Source organism: Callorhinus ursinus, unplaced genomic scaffold (assembly GCF_003265705.2).
Source record: "Callorhinus ursinus isolate GAN/ISIS: 27379988/994484 unplaced genomic scaffold, GSC_fseal_2.0 scaffold8, whole genome shotgun sequence".
Lineage (NCBI taxonomy): Eukaryota > Metazoa > Chordata > Mammalia > Carnivora > Otariidae > Callorhinus > Callorhinus ursinus.
The window spans coordinates 45,251,523-45,274,087 of NW_027397070.1; the positions used below are offsets into that span (position 1 = coordinate 45,251,523).

At 36.6% G+C, this 22,565-nt stretch overlaps 1 protein-coding gene across 2 annotated transcripts in view; it reads left to right on the top strand.

Moving 5' to 3' along the window:
- RBM25 (RNA binding motif protein 25) overlaps positions 1-22,565 on the top strand; it is a 54,774-nt gene that overhangs the window by 24,829 nt on the left and 7,380 nt on the right. For both annotated transcript variants that reach the window (XM_073895481.1, XM_025869720.2), the window contains 11 exons: positions 2,335-2,495; positions 7,697-7,882; positions 9,445-9,498; positions 9,742-9,825; positions 13,289-13,575; positions 14,883-15,105; positions 15,438-15,527; positions 17,936-18,009; positions 19,283-19,433; positions 21,501-21,825; positions 22,199-22,473. In XM_073895481.1, coding sequence (XP_073751582.1) covers positions 2,335-2,495; positions 7,697-7,882; positions 9,445-9,498; positions 9,742-9,825; positions 13,289-13,575; positions 14,883-15,105; positions 15,438-15,527; positions 17,936-18,009; positions 19,283-19,433; positions 21,501-21,825; positions 22,199-22,473 — 1,910 coding nt within the window. The remainder of the gene's footprint in view (positions 1-2,334; positions 2,496-7,696; positions 7,883-9,444; positions 9,499-9,741; positions 9,826-13,288; positions 13,576-14,882; positions 15,106-15,437; positions 15,528-17,935; positions 18,010-19,282; positions 19,434-21,500; positions 21,826-22,198; positions 22,474-22,565) is intronic.

Genomic DNA, 22,565 nt, shown 5'->3' on the forward strand with positions numbered 1-22,565 from the left:
TTACAATGTTATTTTGAAAAGTCCTTTTTTTCTCAGAGCAGAAGTATATGATCAACATTCAACAATTAGGACTTAGGAAGAAAGCAGAACAGATGGTGAGATGACCTGTTAGTCTTAGAAGCAAACTGTTCTTTTCATTCTTGGTGGTAAAAGCACCTGTTTTTTTAAGATTTTATTTATTTATTCGTAAGAGAGCGAGAGAGGCAGAGGGAGAAGCAGGCTCCCCACTGAGCAGGGAGCCCGATCCGGGCCTCGATCCCAGGACCCTGGGATAATGACCTGAGCCGAAGGCAGACGCTTAACCATCTGAACCACCCAGGTGCCCAAAGCACCTGTTTGATATGCATTCTTTAAACAGTATTATGGGAAAATTCATGCATATGTAAAAATAAAATAATATGAACTTCTGCATACTCATCACCTAGCTTTAACATTTATCATCTCATGGCCAATTGTGCTTAACCTGTACTCTGTCCATTTCCTCACTTTTTTTTTAAGCAATCCCAAGCATCCATCATTTTGTCTATACATATTTTAGCATGTATCTCTAAGAGATAAGAGCTTTTTAAAAAACATACTGGAAATGTTATAAGACCTTCAAAAATTAACTTTTTCATAGTATCATAAGTCAATTTTCTGATGTCCAATTGTTACAAATGTCAACTCTGTTAATAGTTGATACAGGATCCATATATATAGTCCACACATTGCTATTGGTTGGCATATTTTTAAGTCTCTTTTAATAATTTAAGTTCTTCTATCTCTTTTCCCTTGGAATTATTTGTGGAAGAACCTGGTTCAGTTGCTCAGTAGCATTTCTTGAGTGTAGATTTGCTGATTGCAGCTCCAGTAGAATAATGTGCCAGTGCTTCTCTGTCTCTGTATTTTATGTAAACTGGTTGTATCTTGAGACAATCAGATTTGAGTTCACATGTGTTATTTTTGTTTTTTATTTGTAAGAATTTTTTTAAAGGTAGGGCACCTGGGTGGCTCAGTTGTTAAGCATCTACCTTGGGCTCGGGTCATGATCCCGAGGTCCTGGGATCGAGCCCTGCGTCGGGCTCCCTGCTTGTCGGGAAGCCTGCTCCTTCCTCTCCCACTCCCCCTGCTTGTGTTCCCTCTTTCACTGTGTCTCTCTGTCAAATAAATAAATAAAATCTTATAAAAAAATTTTTTTTAAAGGTATTGTTCTTCATCATGAGACACTGTTTTGTTTTTTTAATTTTTAAAATTTTTGTGGTAGCAGCTGTTGATTGTCTATTCCTGGATTGGTTCATTCATTGGAGGGTTGCAAAATGTGGTAGTCTTATTTTGAAGAATTCTGTCATTCCTTCATTGAAGAACAAATCCTCTGTTAGAATTGTATAAGGAAAACAGTGTAAATGCTGTGGTTCTTTCATTTTTCAAAAGAATGAGTTGATGTCCTCAGCATCATTTAGCAGTGACTTTTTTTTTTTTTTTTAAAGTAGGCTCCATGCCCAGCGTGGAGCCCAGTGCAGGGCTTGAACTCATGACCCTGAGATCAAGACTGAGCAGAGATCAAAAGAGTTGGATGCTCAATTGACTGTGCCACCCAGGTGCCCCAGGAGTGACTTTTTTTAAGAACCATTTTGAACTTAAGGATTGAAATATGTTCAGTTGTTATATTTAATAAGAATTAATTGTCACTATTGCTAGTGAAGCTTAAATTGTCTTATATTTTCTCTGCAAATTGGGTTTCCAGTGTTTTTGACACTAGCCTAACTGCCTTTGATAGCTGCCTTATTGTCTGGAATGTTATCTGGGATTTGGAATCTTATAAACTCATCCAGAAGTTTTTCTGTCCCATACTTAGGATCAGCCATTTCTTTAAGGAACTCTGTTTTTTTTTTTTTTTTTTTTTTTAGTGGGATAATAAATCTTTGAAAAAAACAAAAACAGGAGAAATATATTTAAAAAAAGGAAAGTCCTTGTGATCGGTTTAAAGAGCCTGTTGTCACTTATTTGTAGGTAGCTCTGAGGAAGTTTGGATAGAATGAATTCAGGAAATAATTAAAAGACTTCAATTATGAAATTTGTGGTTCTGCTCAATATTTTATCAGCACTTCTAATAAGTAGCAGTTTGCCTGATTAGAGTTTTTCTTTTCTTTCCCCTGTTTTTGTTTTCTTTTTTCTTTTGGTGGTTTGAGGGTGCTAAAAGTAAAATCATCAAGGGTAATTGAAGGAAAGGGAGAAATGACAACATGAGTAATCCTGGTATTAGAACATTTGGTCCCTGATGATTTTAATTTTCCATAAATATTTTGTTTTCATAGCTGTATTGATATTTCACTAATTCTTTACATCCATTTCTAGCCTTTGGCTTCTGTGAATATAAGGAACCTGAGTCTACCCTCCGTGCACTCAGGTTATTGCATGACCTGCAGATTGGAGAAAAGAAGCTCCTTGTTAAAGTTGATGCAAAGACAAAGGCACAACTAGATGAATGGAAAGCAAAGAAGAAAGCTTCTAATGGGGTATGTTTCTTTTTTTCTTTTTTTTTTTTAAGATTTTATTTATTTGACAGAGAGACACAGCGAGAGAGGGAACACAAGCAGGGGGAGAGGGAGAGGGAGAAGCAGTCTTCCCGCGGAGTAGGGAGCCCGATGTAGGGCTCGATCCCAGGACCCTGGGATCATGACCTGAGCCGAAGGCAGAAGCTTAACCAACTGAGTCCCCCGGGCGCCCCTAATGGGGTATGTTTCTATAGCATTATCTTTTCTAGGCCAACTGTGCTCTTTCAGTGTAAATACTTCTTATAAGTGAATCTGCTATGGGATTTCACAAGATCATCCTCATCATAATATGTCCTTGTGGCTAAAAGGCAGGAGGGTATTTTTATAGTTTATAGTTATTTTAAATCTTTTATCTACCCCTAGTGGGTGGATGACTGTTGGTTTGCTTATTCCAGGTTGGGATGAAGGTAGTGAGGGAGTCTGGACAAGGTTAATTTGCCAGAGAAAACACTGGTACAGACTATTCCAAACAGAGCTAATTCATTCAGGCAGCTTTGTAAGTAAGTACAACAAAATATATTTCAACCTACACATTAATTTTAATTAGTTGCCCTGAAGTACACAAGTTCTGGGGCGCCTGGGTGGCTCAGTCACTTGAGCGTCTGACTCTTGATCTCAGCGCACGTCTTGAGCTCAGGGTCGTGAGTTCAAGCCCCATGTTGGGCTCAGTGCTGGGCATGGAGCCTACTTAAAAAAAAAAAGTACACAGGTTCTAAAATAAGTGAAAATAAGTCTTATTACTCTCCTCAGGTTGGTGGCCATATTAAGTGAAGTTAAAATAAAGGAAATTTTTATATGTTGTGTTATAATGTATGTGTCATTACTCCTTTTCAACAAAACAAAAAGTACCTAAAACCTAGGTATATTTCCTATTTCCTTTTGGAACCTCAGGTTTGAATGGATTTAAAGTAGGTTTATTGTTATTTTCTTGTTTCTACAAAAACAAAAAATCCTTTTTGTTCCTTTCAGGTTTTCATTATCATTAAAAATAGAAGTGGCTTTCTTGGTATTACACCTCCCTCCTTTACAAAAACATTGTATATTCTTTGTAAAAAAAAACTCAAAGCAAACTATAAAGAAAAAATTAAGTACCACCTGTAATCTCATCACCATTAGGAACCACTGTAGACGTTTCTGTTGAGTATTCTTCCAGAGATTTTTCTCTGTATGGATAAATACAGTTTTTAGTCAGAATATATGAATTTGTTTTTCTTTCATAAATACAGGATTGTGTTCTAAGTGTTCTATAATTAGCTTTTTTTAATTTGTATCTTTTCTTGTACTTTCAATAATATTTTAACTGATTATCTATTTTGTTTTCTCTCATTTGGCTATTATAGACTGACTGTATTTCTAAAACAGAAGTGTAATTATATCAACTCTCTGCTCATGCATCCTTAATGATTTTCGATTTCTTAGAGTATGAAGCCCATATTAGCATGGCATTCAAGGCTTGTTCAGTCTACCTTTGTGGTTTCTCTCATTAGTCCTTCTGCATGTGTCAGTCATGTATCGCTACAGACTTCCTTCATTCTTTGCTGACATCTCATGTCCCTGTTGCCCATCCAAACTCCCTGTTGCAGTTCTATCCATATAGTTGTAATTACAATGTATTTGATTCAAATAGCCTTCCTCAATCCTACCCTCAATTTCTCTCAGGCAGAATTGATTACTCTCTTCCCACTTACTGCCCAGGTTTTTATTGCTGTTAGGTCAGTGCTTTGTAACATAAATTGTTGGTATCTGTCTGTCTCTCATACCCCTTGAACCATGTTTCAGTTCCATATATCTGATTACAAGATAAAAAGGGCAATAAGTTCACAGATTGTCTCTTCCTCTTGTACCTGCACAGAACCTAAGACAGTATCTTGCCCATAGCAAGAATGGAATGATCCTTTATTGAGTAACAGTTGCATTTACATTGCTCACCTGATGATCTTACTGTCTTTACCTAGCTTTGTAAAGAAATAATAAAATGCAATTTCTCTGTAATATAAATTGTATCTCAGATAAGCAGTGTTGTCTGTCATGTCAAAAAACAACTGTCTGAAATAATACTTCAGATTTTCCTTGCAGTGATAACTGAATTATTTAAAATAAAGCATGGAATTAAATGGAATTAATATCTTCAGTTTTTATATAATTCCCTGGGAGTCTTCCCACCCTCCCCCCATTATTTAATCATCAGCTCGTGAGGTGGTTTGATTTGCAACATTGCAAATAGTGTACTCTAAACATGAAGTAAATGACTTCACTATATATGTAAATAAGGAAATGCACAATTGTGTGACTTTGATTTAATCTGTAATCACTATTAGAAGAACCTCAATTGAAATCTGTTTGTATCTTCAAGAATGGAATTGGAGCTACCTCCAGTAAAAACAGAACAATTATTTCAGATAAGATGAAATTTAAAATGTTAACAGACATGACTTCTGGGTGTACTTGGTATGGTGCCCAGAGATACTTGAAACCACAAGACAGACATGGCATAGTCTGCTGGAATGTCCATTTTACTTAACAATATTGGTAAAAAGAAAAAGTTAAGCAATTCTATGAGATAAATTTTTTTCAAATAATTTAAGCAAATATAACTGTAGCAGAGTAGATGACGGATTTGTCACGATGATAAAATACGAGAGCGTATTATTGTTCTTTCTTCTTGATTGTTGAGTGTTGGGAGAAGTCCAGAAAACAGTGACTTAAGATGGGTGATGTGAGCAGAGACATCGAGGAGCTCATGTGGTGCTTGAGTCAGGCATTTTCCTGACTGCCAGCCAGAAGAAAGAACACAAGTAGTTAGTTGTGTAGTTCTCTTTGACTCAGAAACGCAAACTTTTCCTTTTATAATATATCTGATTATTTTTGGTTGTCTTACATTAACAGTTGGTGAAGAGATTTGGGCTAATAAGCTTTCCTTCTAAAAATGTACATCAGAAGGTGGTATGAATTCCAAATGCTTTATTTCTAATTTAGCTAAGACTAGCCATACTAATACTTAAATTTACACTTGATCTTAGCTAAAAGGCTGAGAAGCGGTTAAATTTGATTTAGAATGGTGGTGGTAGGGACTTTGGGGGCTTATGAGTATTTTTAAATGACTAGGCCTTAAGATTTATATAACCCCACTTTTATCTTTTTTTGTTTGCTTTTAAAGATTTTATTTATTAGAGTGCACGTGCGTCTTCACAGTTGTGGGGGAGGGACAGAAGGAGAAGCAGACTCCCAGATGAGCAGGGCTCGATCCAAGGACCTGGGATCATGACCTAAGCCGAAGGCAGACACTTAACTGACTGAGCCACGCACGCACCCCACCCCACTTCTATCTTTATGCTTAGAAAAGCACAGAGATGTTGAGGGTTCATGGAAAGGAATTTAGCATGTAGGGGAAAGACAGATTCGATGCTCTCTCATAAAGTATATTTTCATGATAAAGAATTAAGGTATCAATACCTGAGGATGTGGGTTGGAATGGCCCATGTATGTCTTAGGACCTATAGTTTCAGTGGCAAGTTAGTGTCAGGTTAATTCTTTGATTTAAAAGCTGTGGAGAAGCATAGTATTACTGAAGGGATTTTAGTGAAAGCTGCACAAAGACCTTCTTGGGATACATTACTGATTTAAAGTAAAAACACATCATCGCGATTATAGTTTACAGTGTTGTTGGTAAATAATTTTAACAGGTATTTACAGTCCTTGGGTAAAGCTTCTTGTCTTTATCCAAGATACCAGGTAGAAAGTTGGCAGAAGATTGAATAAAGGGGTGCCTGGGAAGGTCAGTTGGTTAAAAGTCCAACTCTTGATCTCAGGGACGTGAGTTCAGGCCCCACTTTGGGCTCCATGCCCAGTGTGGAGCCTACTTTAAAAAAAAAAAAAGACTGGATAAAGAGGCAGGTTTGAGAAAGTAAGAACTCAGAGTAGTTAGTTTCATAATATACATTATGACTTGAAGTTATCTGTAGCATAACTGCTTATCGTATTTGCTAAATGCTTAGGGGCAAGGTTTTTTTTCCAATATTAAATTATTTTTGGCATCTAGCATAGTGTCTTGCACACACAGTAGGCTCTTAAGAATTTGTTGAGCCAGGAGTACATGGCTGGCTCAGTCAGTAGAGCATGCAGCTCTTGATCTCAGGGTTGGAAGATTGAGCCCCACGTCGGGTGTAGTGATGACTTCAAAAAGAAAGAAAAAATATTTTTTTAAGATTTTATTTACTTCTTAGAGCATAAGTGGGGAGGAGGGGGGCGGGGAGGGGGAGAGGGAGAGGGAAAAGTAGATTCCCCGCTGAGCAGGGAGCCCAATGCAGGGCTCAGTCCCAGGACCCTGAGGTCATGACCTGAGCCGAAGGCAGACACTTAACTGGCTGAGCCACCCAGGCACCCCAAGAAAAAAAAAAATTTTTTTTAAGATTTTATTTATTTATTTGACAGAGACACAGCAAGAGAGGGAACACAGTCAGGGGGAGTGAGAGAGGGAGAAGCAGGCTCCTCCAGGGAGCCTGATGCGGGGCTGGATCCCGGGACCCTGGGATCATGACCTAAGCCAAGGCAGACGCTTAAAGACTGAGCCACCCAGGCGCCCCTCAACTGTGTTTTGGTTAATTTAGTAAACATTAGGGGCGCCTGGGTGGCTCAGTCGTTCAGGTCATGATCCCAGGGTCCTGGGATTGAGCCCCACACCAGGTTTCCTGCTCGGCGGAGAGCCTGCTTCTCTCTCTCCCACTCCCCCTGCTTGTTTTCCCTCTCTCACTGTCTCTCTCTGTCAAATAAATAAAATCTTAAAAAAAAAAATTTAGTAAACATTAGTTTGTGGAAGTATTTGAGGAAGACAATCTGAAAAACTGAAAGCTTGGCAGATGTGTCGTGTAGTATATTAGTATTGTGGTTTGATCTCCCTGTAACTGGTTAGGGGTCAGAGTATTAGCTATTAAAGGAAAAAAGGAAAAGAAAATGATAAAGTATCAGTATCTAAGAAAAATCAGTAAATGAAGTGAAATTTAGTTTTGTGAAGTTAATAAAACCAAGTCTGCATTTAATAGGACTGCACAGATGTTTTAGAGAAAACATGTTTGTTTTGTTTTGTGTACTAGTTTTAGAATGATTTTTGATTTTTTTTTCCTCTTCCCTGAACTTGCCTTGATTTTTTTTTTTTTTTTGTAAAGAATGCGAGGCCAGAAACTGTCACTAATGATGATGAAGAAGCGTTAGATGAAGAAACAAAGAGAAGAGATCAGATGATCAAAGGGGCCATTGAAGTTTTAATACGAGAATACTCTAGTGAGCTCAATGCCCCCTCACAAGAATCTGACTCTCACCCCAGGAAGAAGAAGAAGGAGAAGAAGGAGGACGTATGTGTTACTGATTTCTGACAATAGTCATTTCTACGGTTTACTTTTTATGGTGTCACTCTTGTGCTTTCATTGCATTGTAACTTTCAAGGGGAAAATGACCAAAATTTGTAACAATATACTGCTAAGCCTAATTTGACCATGTTTTATCAAGTAACTGACTAATTTTTTTTTCACCGTAATGTTTGTTTTATATGTTTGAAATGCACTGGCATGGATACTTGTATTTATCTCTGGATTCAAATTACAGAAGGAAAAAACCCGTGACTCGTGAAGTAGATGCCGATATTAAGGGACAAAGGAAGTTTTTTTGTTTTTGTTTTTTTGGCCATGAAGGGGCTGGCTTTGTTTTTGCCTTACTCCCTGATACTGTACTATCCCTGGTCCAAGCAGAACACGAGCTATCCTTCACTGAATATTTTCACCCATTCTTTAAGTTTTGCCACCTTTTCTTCTAAACCACATCTCATTCCCTCTGTGGACAGTAATGCAGTTGTACTTCTAATTGGAGGGTGGTGAAAGAGTAGGAGAAGATGAAACACTCCTCCTCCCCAGTGTATTATTATTTTATCAGTCTTTGCCAACCTAAGCTAATTGAATAGTAGGGTGTCCAGGTTAAAAGAAAAAAAAAATTAAGATTTATTTGTTTATTTGAGAGAGAGAGAGCATGAGCAGGAGAGGCAGAGGGAGAGAGAATCTCAAGCAGACTCTGCACTGAGCTTGGAGCCCAACGCAGGGCTCGATCTCACGACCATGAGATCATGACCTGAGCTGAAACCAAGAGTCAGGTGCTTAACCGACTGTGCTACCCAGATGCCCCAAAAATCTTTGTTTTTTTTACACTCATTTCTTTGGATAAATTTAGAGAAATTACGGGGAGTATTCTTTAAAAATATTGGAAGTATGTTGTGTGCATGGATTGTATATGCTATGAAAAAGTACTGTGAAATATGTACTATGGTTTTTAATATCATTGGATAGTTACGGTTCATTTTATTTTGAATTTGAGTGCCTTACTTGGCCATCTTCAATTTGCTTTGTGGCCAAATACATTTTTATTACTTGGTTTGTTTTTCTTCATATGGTCATAAAAACCTGTCTAGTGAAATGTCAGTCATTGGGAATGGGAATTGGTAGTCCATCAGGTATAGGGTAATTGAGGTTTGTAGAGCTTGTTCTTCCTCCCCAGCATTAACGGAAGAGGAGAAAATAGAATATTTGTTTGATATGGCATTGGAGGGAGAGGATCAAAGAGATCCTGCTCAATGGCAGGAATTATGGGTAAATTTTGTTGATATGATTGTTTCCAGGGGATGAAGGGAAAAGTCCTGCTACTGTGAGACTTTCCTTATTCCGTTGCCTGGGGGAGTTGGAGGGTGAGGAAGTGGTGGGTGACAGGAGGGGTTAAAAAGAGTGAGTGAAATCTTTTTTATTAAGTAATTTGAAATCAAGAAAATATCACAGAAATCTTACGTTGCTTACAGTATAAACATATAGCAAATTTTTGTGCAGAGTAATGAAAACTCTTGCTCTTTTTTTAATCTTTGTGGATTTTTCCGCAGATTTTCCGCAGATTTCCAGTGGCCCCACTGATCCCTTACCCACTCATCACTAAGGTTCGTTTATATTATAGGCATTGACAATAACTGTTTATTGCTAATGGCCAGACTTGTGATTCTTGTTCATCTGATTTCTCACTACTTAACTTAGATCACTAGTTTTTTTTTACTATATAAATTGTTTTATTTACTTCTGTCTTTTTTGTAAGATGGTACAGATTATCTTTTAATTCTAGTATCTTTGTATTGATGTAGATTAATTTTTAATGCATTCTTTCCTAACCCTCTTATCTTTTTTAGGAGGATATAAATGCTATAGAAATGGAAGAAGACAAAAGAGATCTGATATCCCGAGAGATCAGCAAATTCAGAGACACACACAAGGTAGTATTCTTGTTTTTTTACTTGATACCAATCTAGACTTTTTACAGAACCCAAAGCAAACAGACAAAAAGAAAAAAATCAACCTTACATTAGAATATAATTTTAAGTGCTTTTTATAGGTTAATTAATATTTAGATAGAGACAAACAGAAGAACAATACCATATTAAAGTGGTCCTGGACATATTGTACTTAGTTTTTTCAGTTACTGACTACTCTGCAGTCCTCTCACTTTTATAAAAGCTAATTTTATTTTTAGATTTTAACATAAACATCAAGGTCAGATTTAAATTAGATTCAGTGGGGCAGCAGGATAACCTACACTGTAGTGTATTTCTGGGGGCAGTTATTTAACTTAATCTTACGAAAATCGTTTCTTTAGAGCTGAGATTAAAATATAAGATATATATTTGTGTAGATTTAAGTTGAGAGGGGGAGATTTTAAAAAAGTAGGTCAGTGGTTACCAGACTTACCAAATTTTAGATGCATGGAAGAACTGTAAATTCCCATAAAGCTAATCTATTCATTGACCCCCACCATTATGATAGAGATCATATGGTGACTAATGCAAGATGAAACTCTCAGCTTGGAAAGTAACAAGGAATAGGATGTAAGTATGAGCTTCTGTTTTTTATTATATTTATGGATGCCCCCTCAGAAAAATATGCAAAGGGGTAACTGGCTTGGAAATGGGTATTTGTGCATAGTAAATCCCACTCACGAATTTTGCCTATTGAAAGCTTCTCTCATGACAGTGCATCTGTGAATGTTCGCTGGTGTTTAAGGTGATGCTTATGGACGGTAAAATGCAAACACTGCATGAAATGTATTTTGATGTTAGAGATAATAAGATGTTACTGGTTTTTACTCTAAAGACTGAGTGATCTTCAACTCAGTGAAATGTTAAGTGTTCACTTTTTCTTTTATTCAATCTTACTTTTTCTTACTGCTTGCAAAATCCCAAGGTGACAGTGCCATTGAATCACTGCTGCTGAACACTTATTATCTAGATGCCCAGCCATAGCTCACATACACAGTGCTTTTTCAGGAATTAAGTATGTCTAAAAGCACAAATATAATTTTCCCAAATTAATTTTGAGTTTAAAAGGTAGTCTGTGGGAAGTGATTTTCGAGGAATACTTTTGGTTAGGTTCAATACTCAAATTCAGGGTCTGAGTAAGCTTGAAAATGGTATACAGTTGTGTGTGTGGTTTACCCCCTTGTTGTTATTTGTTAAACCCTGTCACGTCATTGGTAAAGTATGAGAAAATTGTGTTTTAAAAAAATTAATTCAAAAGATAAGTGCTTCAGAGTTTGAGAAGCTGTCAGGCATTTGACTGCCTTAGACTTACTTCACTATGGGGGGAAAATGTTTTTTCCAAAATGTACTTAAAAAAAAGATGAAAATGAAAAACAGTTCTTTTTGTTGGGTGGGATGGTTAAAGGGAACATTTGAAACTCTAGTAACAAAAAATGAGCTCAGTGAACCTTTGCATGTTTTGGTATGAGTTTATTAAATAACCACAGACTGTCAGGGTATCAGCGTGGCAGGGGGCGTCCATTTACAGCACGGACGAGTCTGAAGAGAGAATAAGGTAAGATTTATGATTTTTTTTTTCTGTCCTTTCCTCTTCATTATTTCATTACTTTCTTACATCTTTTTAGACTCAACTTCATTTTCTCTATCTAGTTTTGTCTTAAAATATACATATGTATGTAGGTATCCATCTACTTATCGCATATATAGTCTTTTAGAAATGCATTTAGTGTGGACCAGATTCACTCACTTGTTCATTTACTTAGAACAAAACTTTTGAAATGAGTTCTGAAACAAATTATTATTTACATAAGTGGAAGTATACACTAAGAAATAAGTATTACAATGAATAAGGAAAAATAAAAAAGTTAAATTCTACAAAAGAAATTATTATTGGAACAGCTAAAATAAGTCTGTAAGTATCTATAATCTCAGAAATAAATATTTCTTTATAAGTGTATGACACTGAGGTAAGTTTTATGTAGTCTAGCCTCATTTTACAATACAAATTTTTATAATCCATTAGAACTGTTTCAGAAATTAGAATTTGCCCCTTTAAATAGCTTTCAGTTTCTGTCCTCTTTCTATGATTTCTTTTCTCTTCTCTTTGTAACCTCAGTGTATTCAGTATTGGCTTTGCCTACATTCTCCTTTGATATAGACTGGCACAGCTGCTGAATATATTGATTTCTCATGCATTAGCTTTACTCTCATAATCCTCTATCAGTTCTCTAAGCCATGAACAAGAGAAAAAGTATAACAGGTAAGATTGCTTTTTAAAGTTGTTTTAAATGCTTTACATGACTGAGAAAAGACAAAAAAAAATGCACATTTTATTGTTGCAGTTTAAATTTCATTTCGGTGACACTAAACATGAAACCAAAGGGATAAATGTATTTTGTTTTTGTTTTGTTTTTCCTGTTTGGTTTTTTTTTTTGTTTTTGTTTTGTTTTGTTTTCTGAGTTTGTGTAGAAACCGTGTGGTACACTGGTAATCTTGTCAGGGTACAAACTTGGTCTGACTTTGTTATTTGGTTTATTTGTGAACCATGTACTTGCTCTTCCTCCCAGAAACATAGCTTGTAGGCAAGGTTAATCCAGTGTTGGCGATCCATGTCCTAGCACAGCATCTGTAAGTTCATATGCAATCGTTCCTTCCAAGGATGGATTTATCACTGTTGATATATTTTTATTGTCTTATAGGCGTAATGGGCATAAATATGTTGCTTTTAAAATTAAGTGAAATGAGAATATTACAATTATGTACATTTTTGCTTGAAGTGAGTGATTTTCAAACTTTTTGTATTTAGTGGGCTGTCCATCTTGTAATGGTGGGAGTAAATGTTTCCATTTAGATAATAGGGCAAATGTTGGCTGAATTCAGCTTATCTTTTGGAGGGTGGGCAAACCAGAGGGTAGAAGATGATTTAGTTGTATTACAGTGACCTGACTTTCCTCCCCCACCTCCCCTTTGAAATCTTCAAGTAGTAACCTGTAGGTAATGGGAAGTTTGGGGTTATATATAGTATCAATAGTAAATCAGTAGTCATACTGATTTACAGAAATTCATAATGACAGAAATTACATTTTAGCTAAGTGATTGTATTTCTAGAAATTATTACTAATCACCACATTCCTCATGGTCATTTAGTTAATTACATAATCCTTGAGCGGCCAGCCACACTTGACACGATCTCCCAGCATCCAAGATTGGAGATTCCTGGTCTGTGTAGAGTATATGGGTTTGCACGCAATCTATTTAGTCTTGTGATTGCTTCAGTTTAATTTGTCAAGTAAAACCAAAGTACTTAATATTAAAGTGCCAGTGGTTTGGTTGTTTTTGTTCCTTATATTGGGCATTGCGCCGGGAAATACCCGAATACTGGAGCTACAGAGTTAACTCTAAAAGTACTTTTATTGGTTTCTAGAAACTGGAAGAAGAGAAAGGCAAAAAGGAGAAAGAAAGACAGGAAATTGAGAAAGAACGGAGAGAAAGAGAGAGGGAGCGTGAAAGGGAACGAGAAAGGCGAGAACGGGAACGAGAAAGGGAAAGAGAACGTGAACGAGAAAAAGAGAAAGAACGGGAGCGGGAACGAGAACGAGATAGGGATCGTGACCGGACAAAAGAAAGAGACCGTGACCGGGACCGAGAGAGAGACCGGGACCGCGATCGGGAAAGGAGCTCGGATCGGAATAAGGATCGGAGTCGATCAAGGTAAGGCTTGGTGGAAGTTACTGTTTGCTGATTGCTTTAGTAGAACTGCGGTTAGGCACTCTCCACACCGTTTACATTTGTGTGAAGAGAGAGCTTCCTTAGGCACAGAGCATGCCTGGCTTGCTGTCTCACACATGTACACATTCGTTCAAGTAACAGTTCTCAACTTCAGGGTTAATTTTTATCTGACGCTAGTTTATACGCAGACCCAGAACACAACCACTGCCCACCCAGTGTTATGGGCAGAACTGATTCCCTCTTGTCTCCCTGGGTTGGTGGGCATCTTTTCTATTTACCATTTCATTGAGGTCCTGCATCCTGGGAAATCATCTCTAGCACCCCTGCTTTTAGGCGCTCATCTTTACTTGGTCCTGTAGCCCATTGTATGGCCTAGCTCTCAATTTAGGACTCCTAAGTAATTTTACCTTGTTTTTATTTTAAGTTTTTTCTTAATTATATTGAATTTGATGAATCATCTCAAATTCTTTAGGAAGGAGTAAAGCAAAAATGAACGAAGGAAGTGGGAAAGGAAGAAAAGCTTACCTTTTTTTCCCAAGCTGGTTTTCAGATAGTACGTTTCTGTGTTGCAAATTTTCACCTGATTGTAGCTGAAAGGAGGTCCACTTTAGTCAGTCCACCAGTTGCTGGAACTAGAAATCCGGTGTCCTTAGTCTTTAGTGGGCATTAAAATCCTTCCCTTCCTTCCTCTCCTGGAATAATCATTATCCTCTTGAGTAACCATTATCAAGAATTTGACATACAGTCAGTGTATGTATACTTTTATTATGGATATGAATCCATAACCACTATATTTTATATGTGTACAAATAAATGTATTTAATTAGATCCATGGCATCATACTACCTATATTCTGCAATTTGGTTTTATCACTCTGAATTAAATATTTGATAACTTTTCATTGCCAGTAGATACAGTTCTGATTTATCCATCCAACATGCCAAAATGCTCTTTTCTCCACACCTTTGCCAACATCTTTATTCCTTCATCACTAGTGAAGTAGGCTGTCTTTTAACGTGTCAGTCCTTTATATTTCTTATATCCAGGTGTGTTTGTTTTCTGAGATACTGATAAGCATTAACATGGAATTTAAAATGCAATTGAGAATTTGAGACTAGAATTATGTTGTGTCATCCTGATAAGTATAGAGGAGTTTACAATTCTGCAGAAATCAAATGCTAAATTCTGGCCTATGAGTTTGTGTATTATTTTGTAATATATGTTACCCTCTTTTCCCTTGGTTTATAAAGGAAAACAAAGACATTTTTTTAAATCTTTCGTTTATATAGAGAAAAGAGCAGAGATCGTGAAAGGGAACGGGAGCGAGAAAGAGAGAGAGAGAGAGAACGGGAACGAGAAAGAGAACGAGAGCGAGAGAGAGAGCGAGAAAGGGAACGGGAACGAGAGAGAGAGAAAGACAAGAAGCGCGACCGAGAAGAAGATGAAGAAGATGCTTACGAACGAAGGAAACTTGAAAGAAAACTCCGAGAAAAAGAAGCTGCTTACCAAGAGGTAAATTGAGAAAATGCTTTTATTTATTATTATTATTTTTTAAGATTTTATTTGAGAGAGAGAGCATGCGCCCATGTGTGCAGAGGGAGAGGGTGAGGGAGAGAATCTCCAACAGACTCCATGCCGAGCATGGAGCCCAGCATGTGGGGCTTGATCTCACGACCCTGAGATCATGACCTGAGCCAAAAGCAAGAGCTAGGCACTTAACTGAGCCACCCAGATGCCCCGAGAAATGCTTTTATTCTTAAAGCTTGCTATTCAGTAGGTTAGTCAAAAATTTTAGAGCCCTTTGCATACATTTGTATTACTAAATTTGACAATTTCTTTTTTAGCGCCTTAAGAATTGGGAAATCAGAGAACGGAAGAAAACCCGGGAGTATGAGAAAGAGGCCGAAAGAGAAGAAGAAAGAAGAAGAGAAATGGTAATATTCTCGGTTACAAATTAGTGATTTTTCAGATAAAAATCAGGTCAAATTCTTGACCATTAACTAGATTAGAAGTAACTTTGTCATTAAAATGTACGAGCTCTCAGTATAGACAATTTAATTTGGGGGCGGAGGGGCAAAAGGAAGAGGGAGAGAGAGAATCCCAAGCAGGCTCCATACCCAGTGAGGCTCCATCTCATGATCCTAAGATCACCACCTGAGCTGAAACAAGAGTTAGGACACCCAGCTGTTTAAGCCACCCAGGCGACCCTAGGTAATGTAATATTTATGTATTTCAGTTAATCTTCAGACAATTTCAGTCCACCAAAATCTATTTTACTCTTAATTTTCACATTTTTGCTGCCTATAAACAAAATTATCTCTTGGATGCGCATACCATTGATGTCTGTCTGTCATAGAATAATATATAAAATGAGAACTTATAAAACATTCTTAAGAGTCTGTAACATTGATTTTGAAGAGGCATTGATAGATATTGATAGATACTGTTCTGTATTGGTTGTGGCACATGTGGATGAAGGGAATAGTGTCATGAGAAGATCTTTTTTTTTGTTTGTCATGTTTTTAAATTCCACTTAATTAACATATAGCGTAAAGACCTGTTTTTATGAATCACAATTATTGTCTTCAGTATATAACATATGAATTATAGTTTTTCCTCATGCTGCCTTTTAGGTACATGACATTTTTTGCATTTACACTGTTTGATGAACTATAATAGGGAAACCATTGGCATAGGTTGTTACTAAGAAGAATGACAAAAAAATTTTGTCATAGTATTTGCTTGAGTAGTATGTTCCATGTGTTCTGTCTTTGCCAGAATTTCGTGAAAGTTTATCTCCAGTTTATTTTATATTTATATTATTCTTCCAAAAACTTCACTGAAGTTAGGAATCTTCAAGTAGCTTTTGAATATGAGACATAGAGGGAGTTTTTGTAAGTACCCAAAAGAGGGTGCATGTAGAAACTAGATAGATAGTATGGGTTTTCTGTATATATCCATAATGCCATAGAATTATTGACAGTAGTTTCAATTCCCATTCTAGAATTTCTTTTTCATCCCTACGTTAGAAAATAGGAAGAGAATAATATAGTGAGAAACGATTATTTGAAGAGCTGTTTGCCATGAACCACAACAAATATCTACATTTGAAGTGGTCCTGCTTTTTACAAGCAAATCGGAAATCGGTCTTTCTAGAGAAAATTTTCCTATTATTTTTTTGTTTGAGAGCTTTAAAAAAGTCCAGTTACAAAAGCAGTTACTTATTATATAGAAATATTCAAGTAACAGAAGTATGTGATGTAAAAAGTGAAGGTTTCTACTCCTCAGGGCCGGTAATTTATGTTTATATTTTAGTATGTATCTCATGCACCTTACTGTGTTTTATTTAAATACTTGTAAGTTTTGTCATTCCTACTTAACAAATCTGCTTTTATTCATTTGACACATTTGAGTCGAGTACATTATATCCCAGCCTTGGTGCTTGTGCTGGGTACTGGGCATACAGGAGTAACTAAGGATTCTAACTTTGAAACAAGTGGGTGGTATTTTCAGAGAGAGAGGTAGTTACTGTAGTGTGTGTGAGTGTTTAAGGTATGATAAAGGGGTGTTCACAGTATTTTGGGAGTGCGGAGAAAGAATTGTTTGAGGATGGGAATTGGTCATGGTAGGTGGTTAGATCAGGGAAGTCTTTACAGAGAGGTAGTACTTGAAATTTGAAATGTATTGAAATTTCACTGTAATCTAAATAAACTTTTAGTATATTTAGAAACCTATCCTTTGTATATAGATATACTAGATATAATAGTTGATAGAGTAGGTAAGGATATAGAGTATAAGTAAATATTTTTACGTATTATATATTTGTATGTAATTGTTAGCTATAAGTGGTATTAAATATAATAGTTATATTTGAAATTCAAAAATAAGAGAGTCCTATACTTTCATGGTTTGTGTACCCAAAGTTAGACTGATGCATGAACATGATTTGAATTTTCAGTCCTGCATTTCTTAAAAACTATTTTCTGTAGCATAATGTATCTACAAATGAAAGGTAAAGTATTTTCGTTGAATTAATAGATTCATTAAAATAACTTTGTTTTGTTTCTTGGTTTGCTCAGGTTTCATTTCTGTACTTTGAAGACTCTATCCAGAGAGGAATACTATATGTGGTTTTTGTTGCATAGATAAGTTCTAAATCTGGCTTGTTTTATGAGTAAGAGATAAAATATATCTAATGTTATTTAAATTTAATATACAGAGTACATGAGAGTTATAAAATTCAAGTGGTATGGATAAGAAAAATTTATCTCCAAGAAAGGAGGGGATATTCTATGTGACTTTTATGTTCATTTTGCACACTTTGTCTTTTATTCCCACAAAGGCAAAAGAAGCTAAAAGACTAAAAGAATTCTTAGAAGATTATGATGATGATAGAGATGATCCCAAATATTACAGGTAAAGAATCCTTGCTTTATGAGCTCATACTTTCAGTATTTTATTAGCTGTATTTTCCCTACCAGAGGGTGCAAGTTTATTCAGTGGAATAAGAAAGAGAATCTTAATATTCTACCTTGTAATTACCTCCATATTTGATAAGATGTTTTTGGCAGTGCAGGGGAGAACTGTTGGAAAGGGATCAACAGTTCTATCTTTTGTGGGGTGGTGGTCCACATAATATTAAAACATTAATTTTTTTCATGTGTTTTATAGAGGTCCAGTTTTTATAGCAAGTTATAACTGGTCTTGATAACGAAGGTGGTCTAAAAATTTTTGCATTCAAGGATTTCAAGAATGTTACAAAGCAAACCCAATGCCATCCCATCTCCTGCCCTATTGATATATTATTGTAAAATGACGGTTGTAAAGCTTGCCCTTCCCTCATGTCTTTGTTCCCATGGCATTTCTAAAGTACTCTCATTCTAGCACTGTGGCAGTATGGTAAAATTGTTGGCTCTGTTCTGCTTCCTCCATTCCAAACTAATTTCTCTGAGGATATGGACAATATTTTGATTTTTCTTTTTAACCTCATGTATCTGATAGGATCCGGGGCATGTAGTGAAGGCATTTAGTATATCGTTTTAATATACTGTTACCCCATAATTAAAACATTGGAATTAGCAACTTCAAAAGCATGCCAAGGATTTGACTTTGTAGAAAATGAAAAAAAAAAATCCTCGGTAAAATTATTGAATCATAAAATCAGTAGTAGTACACAATTTCAGCATTCTGAGATGTAATATACTGCTAGCTAGAGAGAATCTCTTCTGTTGATTCTGCACTACTTCTTCAAGGATTTTTTCCATAAGGGAAAGAATTGATTTAAATTGAAGATAGAGGACTGTTCTTACTGGTAATACTACTACTTTTAGTGGTTTTTCACAACTTGGCATCCAAGAAAACACAAATTGTGTGTTGGGCTTTCCCTGTGGAATGAGTACAAAATGAGAGCTTTCTTTCATCAGAAAACTGTTCCTGCTTGTTTTAGACACTTACTTAGAATGACTTGAGAATGAGGCATGGTGATAAATGACAAGACCATGCTTCCTTATTAAACTGTTTATGTGTAGAGAGCACACTGTCTTGGGTGTTCTGCAGATATAAAAACAGTAAGACATTTTTCATTTTCCTAACATGCAGCTTTTAGTATTGAAGGAAGGTACTTTTGGAGACATTATGTGTTATAATAGTTGATCTCAGTATCAAGGCCTGTTATGATTTACTTTTGCAGAGGAAGCGCTCTTCAGAAAAGGTTGCGTGATAGGGAAAAGGAAATGGAAGCTGATGAACGGGATAGGAAGAGAGAGAAGGAAGAGCTAGAGGAAATCAGGCAGCGCCTTCTGGCTGAAGGGCACCCAGATCCAGATGCAGAGCTCCAAAGGGTGAGTTACCCTAACATCCACAACAATGTTCTCATAAGGGAAATGCAGTTTATGCTCCATGGATCTTGCTGTTTGGGGGGATGATATTAGTACTTTTTCTTTATTTTATTATGCAGATCATCAGTCTTAGTTTTACAGCTTTAATTATTCTAAACACCTTCCTGTGTCTTATTCCTTTATTTCTGTGAAATATTACCTAAGTTAAATGAATGTCATCTAATAAAACTTTTCTAGAAACCTGTCCTTCCCATAATGTGTTCTCACATTTCATGACTTTTGGGGTTTGAGTGACTTCTCACTCCCACCCTAAATCTTTTATTTCCTAAATAAGTTAAAGACGTTTTCACGAACAGCATGCCATTTAAAAAAAGGAAAAGACTTTGCCATAGAACATAGCATACCCCATTCTTTTTTTTTAAAAGATTTTTATTTAATTATTTGAGAGGGAGAGAATGAGAGAGAGAGCATGAGAGAGGGGAGGGTCAGAGGGAGAAGCAGACTCCCTGCTGAGCAGGGAGCCCAATGCGGGACTCGATCCTGGGACTCCAGGATCATGACCTGAGCCGAAGGCAGTCAATTAGCCAACTGAGCCACCCAGGCGCCCCTAGATTTGTGGTTTTTAAAATGTCATCACACAGGCATATGTATACCCTCCTCACATAAATTTTAGAAGTGGAATTATAATTTACATGCTCTTTTCTAATGTGCTTTTAATTCAGGTATAATCTTTCACTCAGAATATTGCCAGTTTATAGCTTTATGTCTGTTTTCATACCTTGACCATCATGGCATATTGTTGGTCTTTTAAATCCTTACCATTGTAACATTTAGGTTGGGTGTGTTTTTATGTTTTATTTTCTACCAGTTGGTTTGAATGCCTTACAGATTGTTTAATGGTCATTGTACTACTTTGTGAGTTGATAGTTAGATGGTGTTAAGTCATGTCATGCACCAACTTTTAATTGTTATGTAGTTCAGGATCTTTTTTTAAGATTTTGTTTATTTATTTGAGAGAGCGAGCATGAGCGGTGGGGAGAGGGAGAAGCAGACTCCCTGTTGAGCCTGGGGCTCAGTCCCAGGATCCTGAGATCAGGACCTGAGCCTAAGTCAGACACTTAATTGACTGAGCCAGCCAGGCACCCCCAGGGTCTTTTTGTTCTATTTTTTTTGTTTCATGCTCAGAAAAATTATTGATGAAATTTACTCAAGTTTTTATAATGCTCTTATTGGTTATTTTGTTGTTTTTCAATCTTTCATGATTTCAGGGAGAGTGTTCATTTTGGTATAGGCTTTTGACTCGAAAAGTTTTTTCCCCTCTCTTTCTTTCTTTCCCTATTCATGAATACAAAAGTGACTAGCATCTTAGCCATGACCTAGAAAGACCAAAGAATTGCGTTTTAAAGATTTTATTTTTAAGTAATTGCTGCATTCACCATGGGGCTCGAATTCACAGCCCTGACATCGAGAATTGCATGCTGTACGGACTGAGCCAGCCAGGTGCCACAGAACAAGTAATTGTTGATGACCAAGCTGAGGATTTGAGTTGCCTCTTAATGCAGTTGTCTAGGTTCTAAAATAAACTTTTGGGGGACACCTAGGTGGCTCAGTCAATCATCTGCCTTCAGCTCAGGCCATGATTACAGGGTCCTGGGATTGAGCCCTGCTGCTACGTGGGGAGCCTGCTTCTCCCTCTCCCTCTGCCCTTCCTCCCTGCTCATGCTCTCTCTCTCAAATAAAATCTTTAAAATTAAAATAAAACTTTGGATTATAATTTCAATAAAAATAAAAAAACATACCTTTTACTTTTAAATTAGCTACCTGTTATGTATTTGCCTTTGTTATATCTGAAGAGTTTAAATAATTTTATATGTAAATGTTAAAAATATAAGAAAACATTTTGCAGAGTACCTAATATATTCTGTAGACCTACCCAGCTTTCTGATTATAGAAGCAAACAGTGTTTCATTATTCCTAATGAAAAATAGAAGTTTTATGAAAGATGATGGAAAACAGAAAGCTGGTTGAGTATAGTTGTGGTCTGTTAGTCATGTTATTTTTTGGTGTTAGATGGAACAAGAGGCTGAAAGGCGCAGACAACCACAAATAAAGCAAGAACCTGAATCAGAGGAAGAAGAAGAAGAAAAGCAAGAAAAAGAAGAAAAACGAGAGGAACCCATGGAAGAGGAGGAAGAGCCGGAGCAAAAGCCCTGTCTCAAACCAACTCTGAGGCCCATCAGTTCTGCCCCATCTGTTTCCTCTGCCAGTGGCAATGCAACCCCCAACACTCCTGGGGATGAGTCTCCATGTGGTATTATTATTCCTCATGAAAATTCACCAGATCAACAACAACCGGAGGAACATAGGCCAAAAATAGGACTAAGTCTTAAACTGGGTATGTTAGCATTTTCTTCCTTCTTTCCTTTATTTTAATCCCCTATATATACTTAAATTTTGCCTTAAGGAAAAAATAAATATGTGCTGGTTGGTAGGTAGATAGAAAAATACTCAAAAATGCCTTTATAGCTCACGATTGTTTTCGTAGTTCTACTAGTGCTCCTATATCTGCAGCTGCCTCAAGTTCTGAGAAGAAGTGAAAAGTTAAATTTTCTAGCACTTGTGAGTAGTGAGTTATTTTTTACAGTTGGGATCTTTCTCTGAGATTTGTGAAAGTACATTATGCACTGCTCTTGAGGGATGGTGGGTTGTAAAATGTAATTAACATTGGAAAATTAAGTCATCATGCTAATACAGGATTTTTACTATAGGTGCTTCCAATAGTCCTGGTCAACCTAATTCTGTGAAGAGAAAGAAACTCCCCGTAGATAGTGTCTTTAACAAATTTGAGGACGAAGACAGTGATGATGTACCCCGAAAAAGGAAACTGGTTCCCTTGGATTATGGTGAAGATGATAAAAATGCTGCCAAAGGCACTGTAAACACTGAAGAAAAGCGCAAACACATTAAGAGTCTCATTGAGAAAATTCCTACAGCCAAACCTGAGCTCTTTGCTTATCCCTTGGATTGGTCTATTGTGGATTCTGTGAGTAGCACATTGTATTTCATCATTTTTATTGGAAGTGGTTTTGAATATAGCATACAAAGTCAGCTGATTCTATTAATGACAAGTAGAGA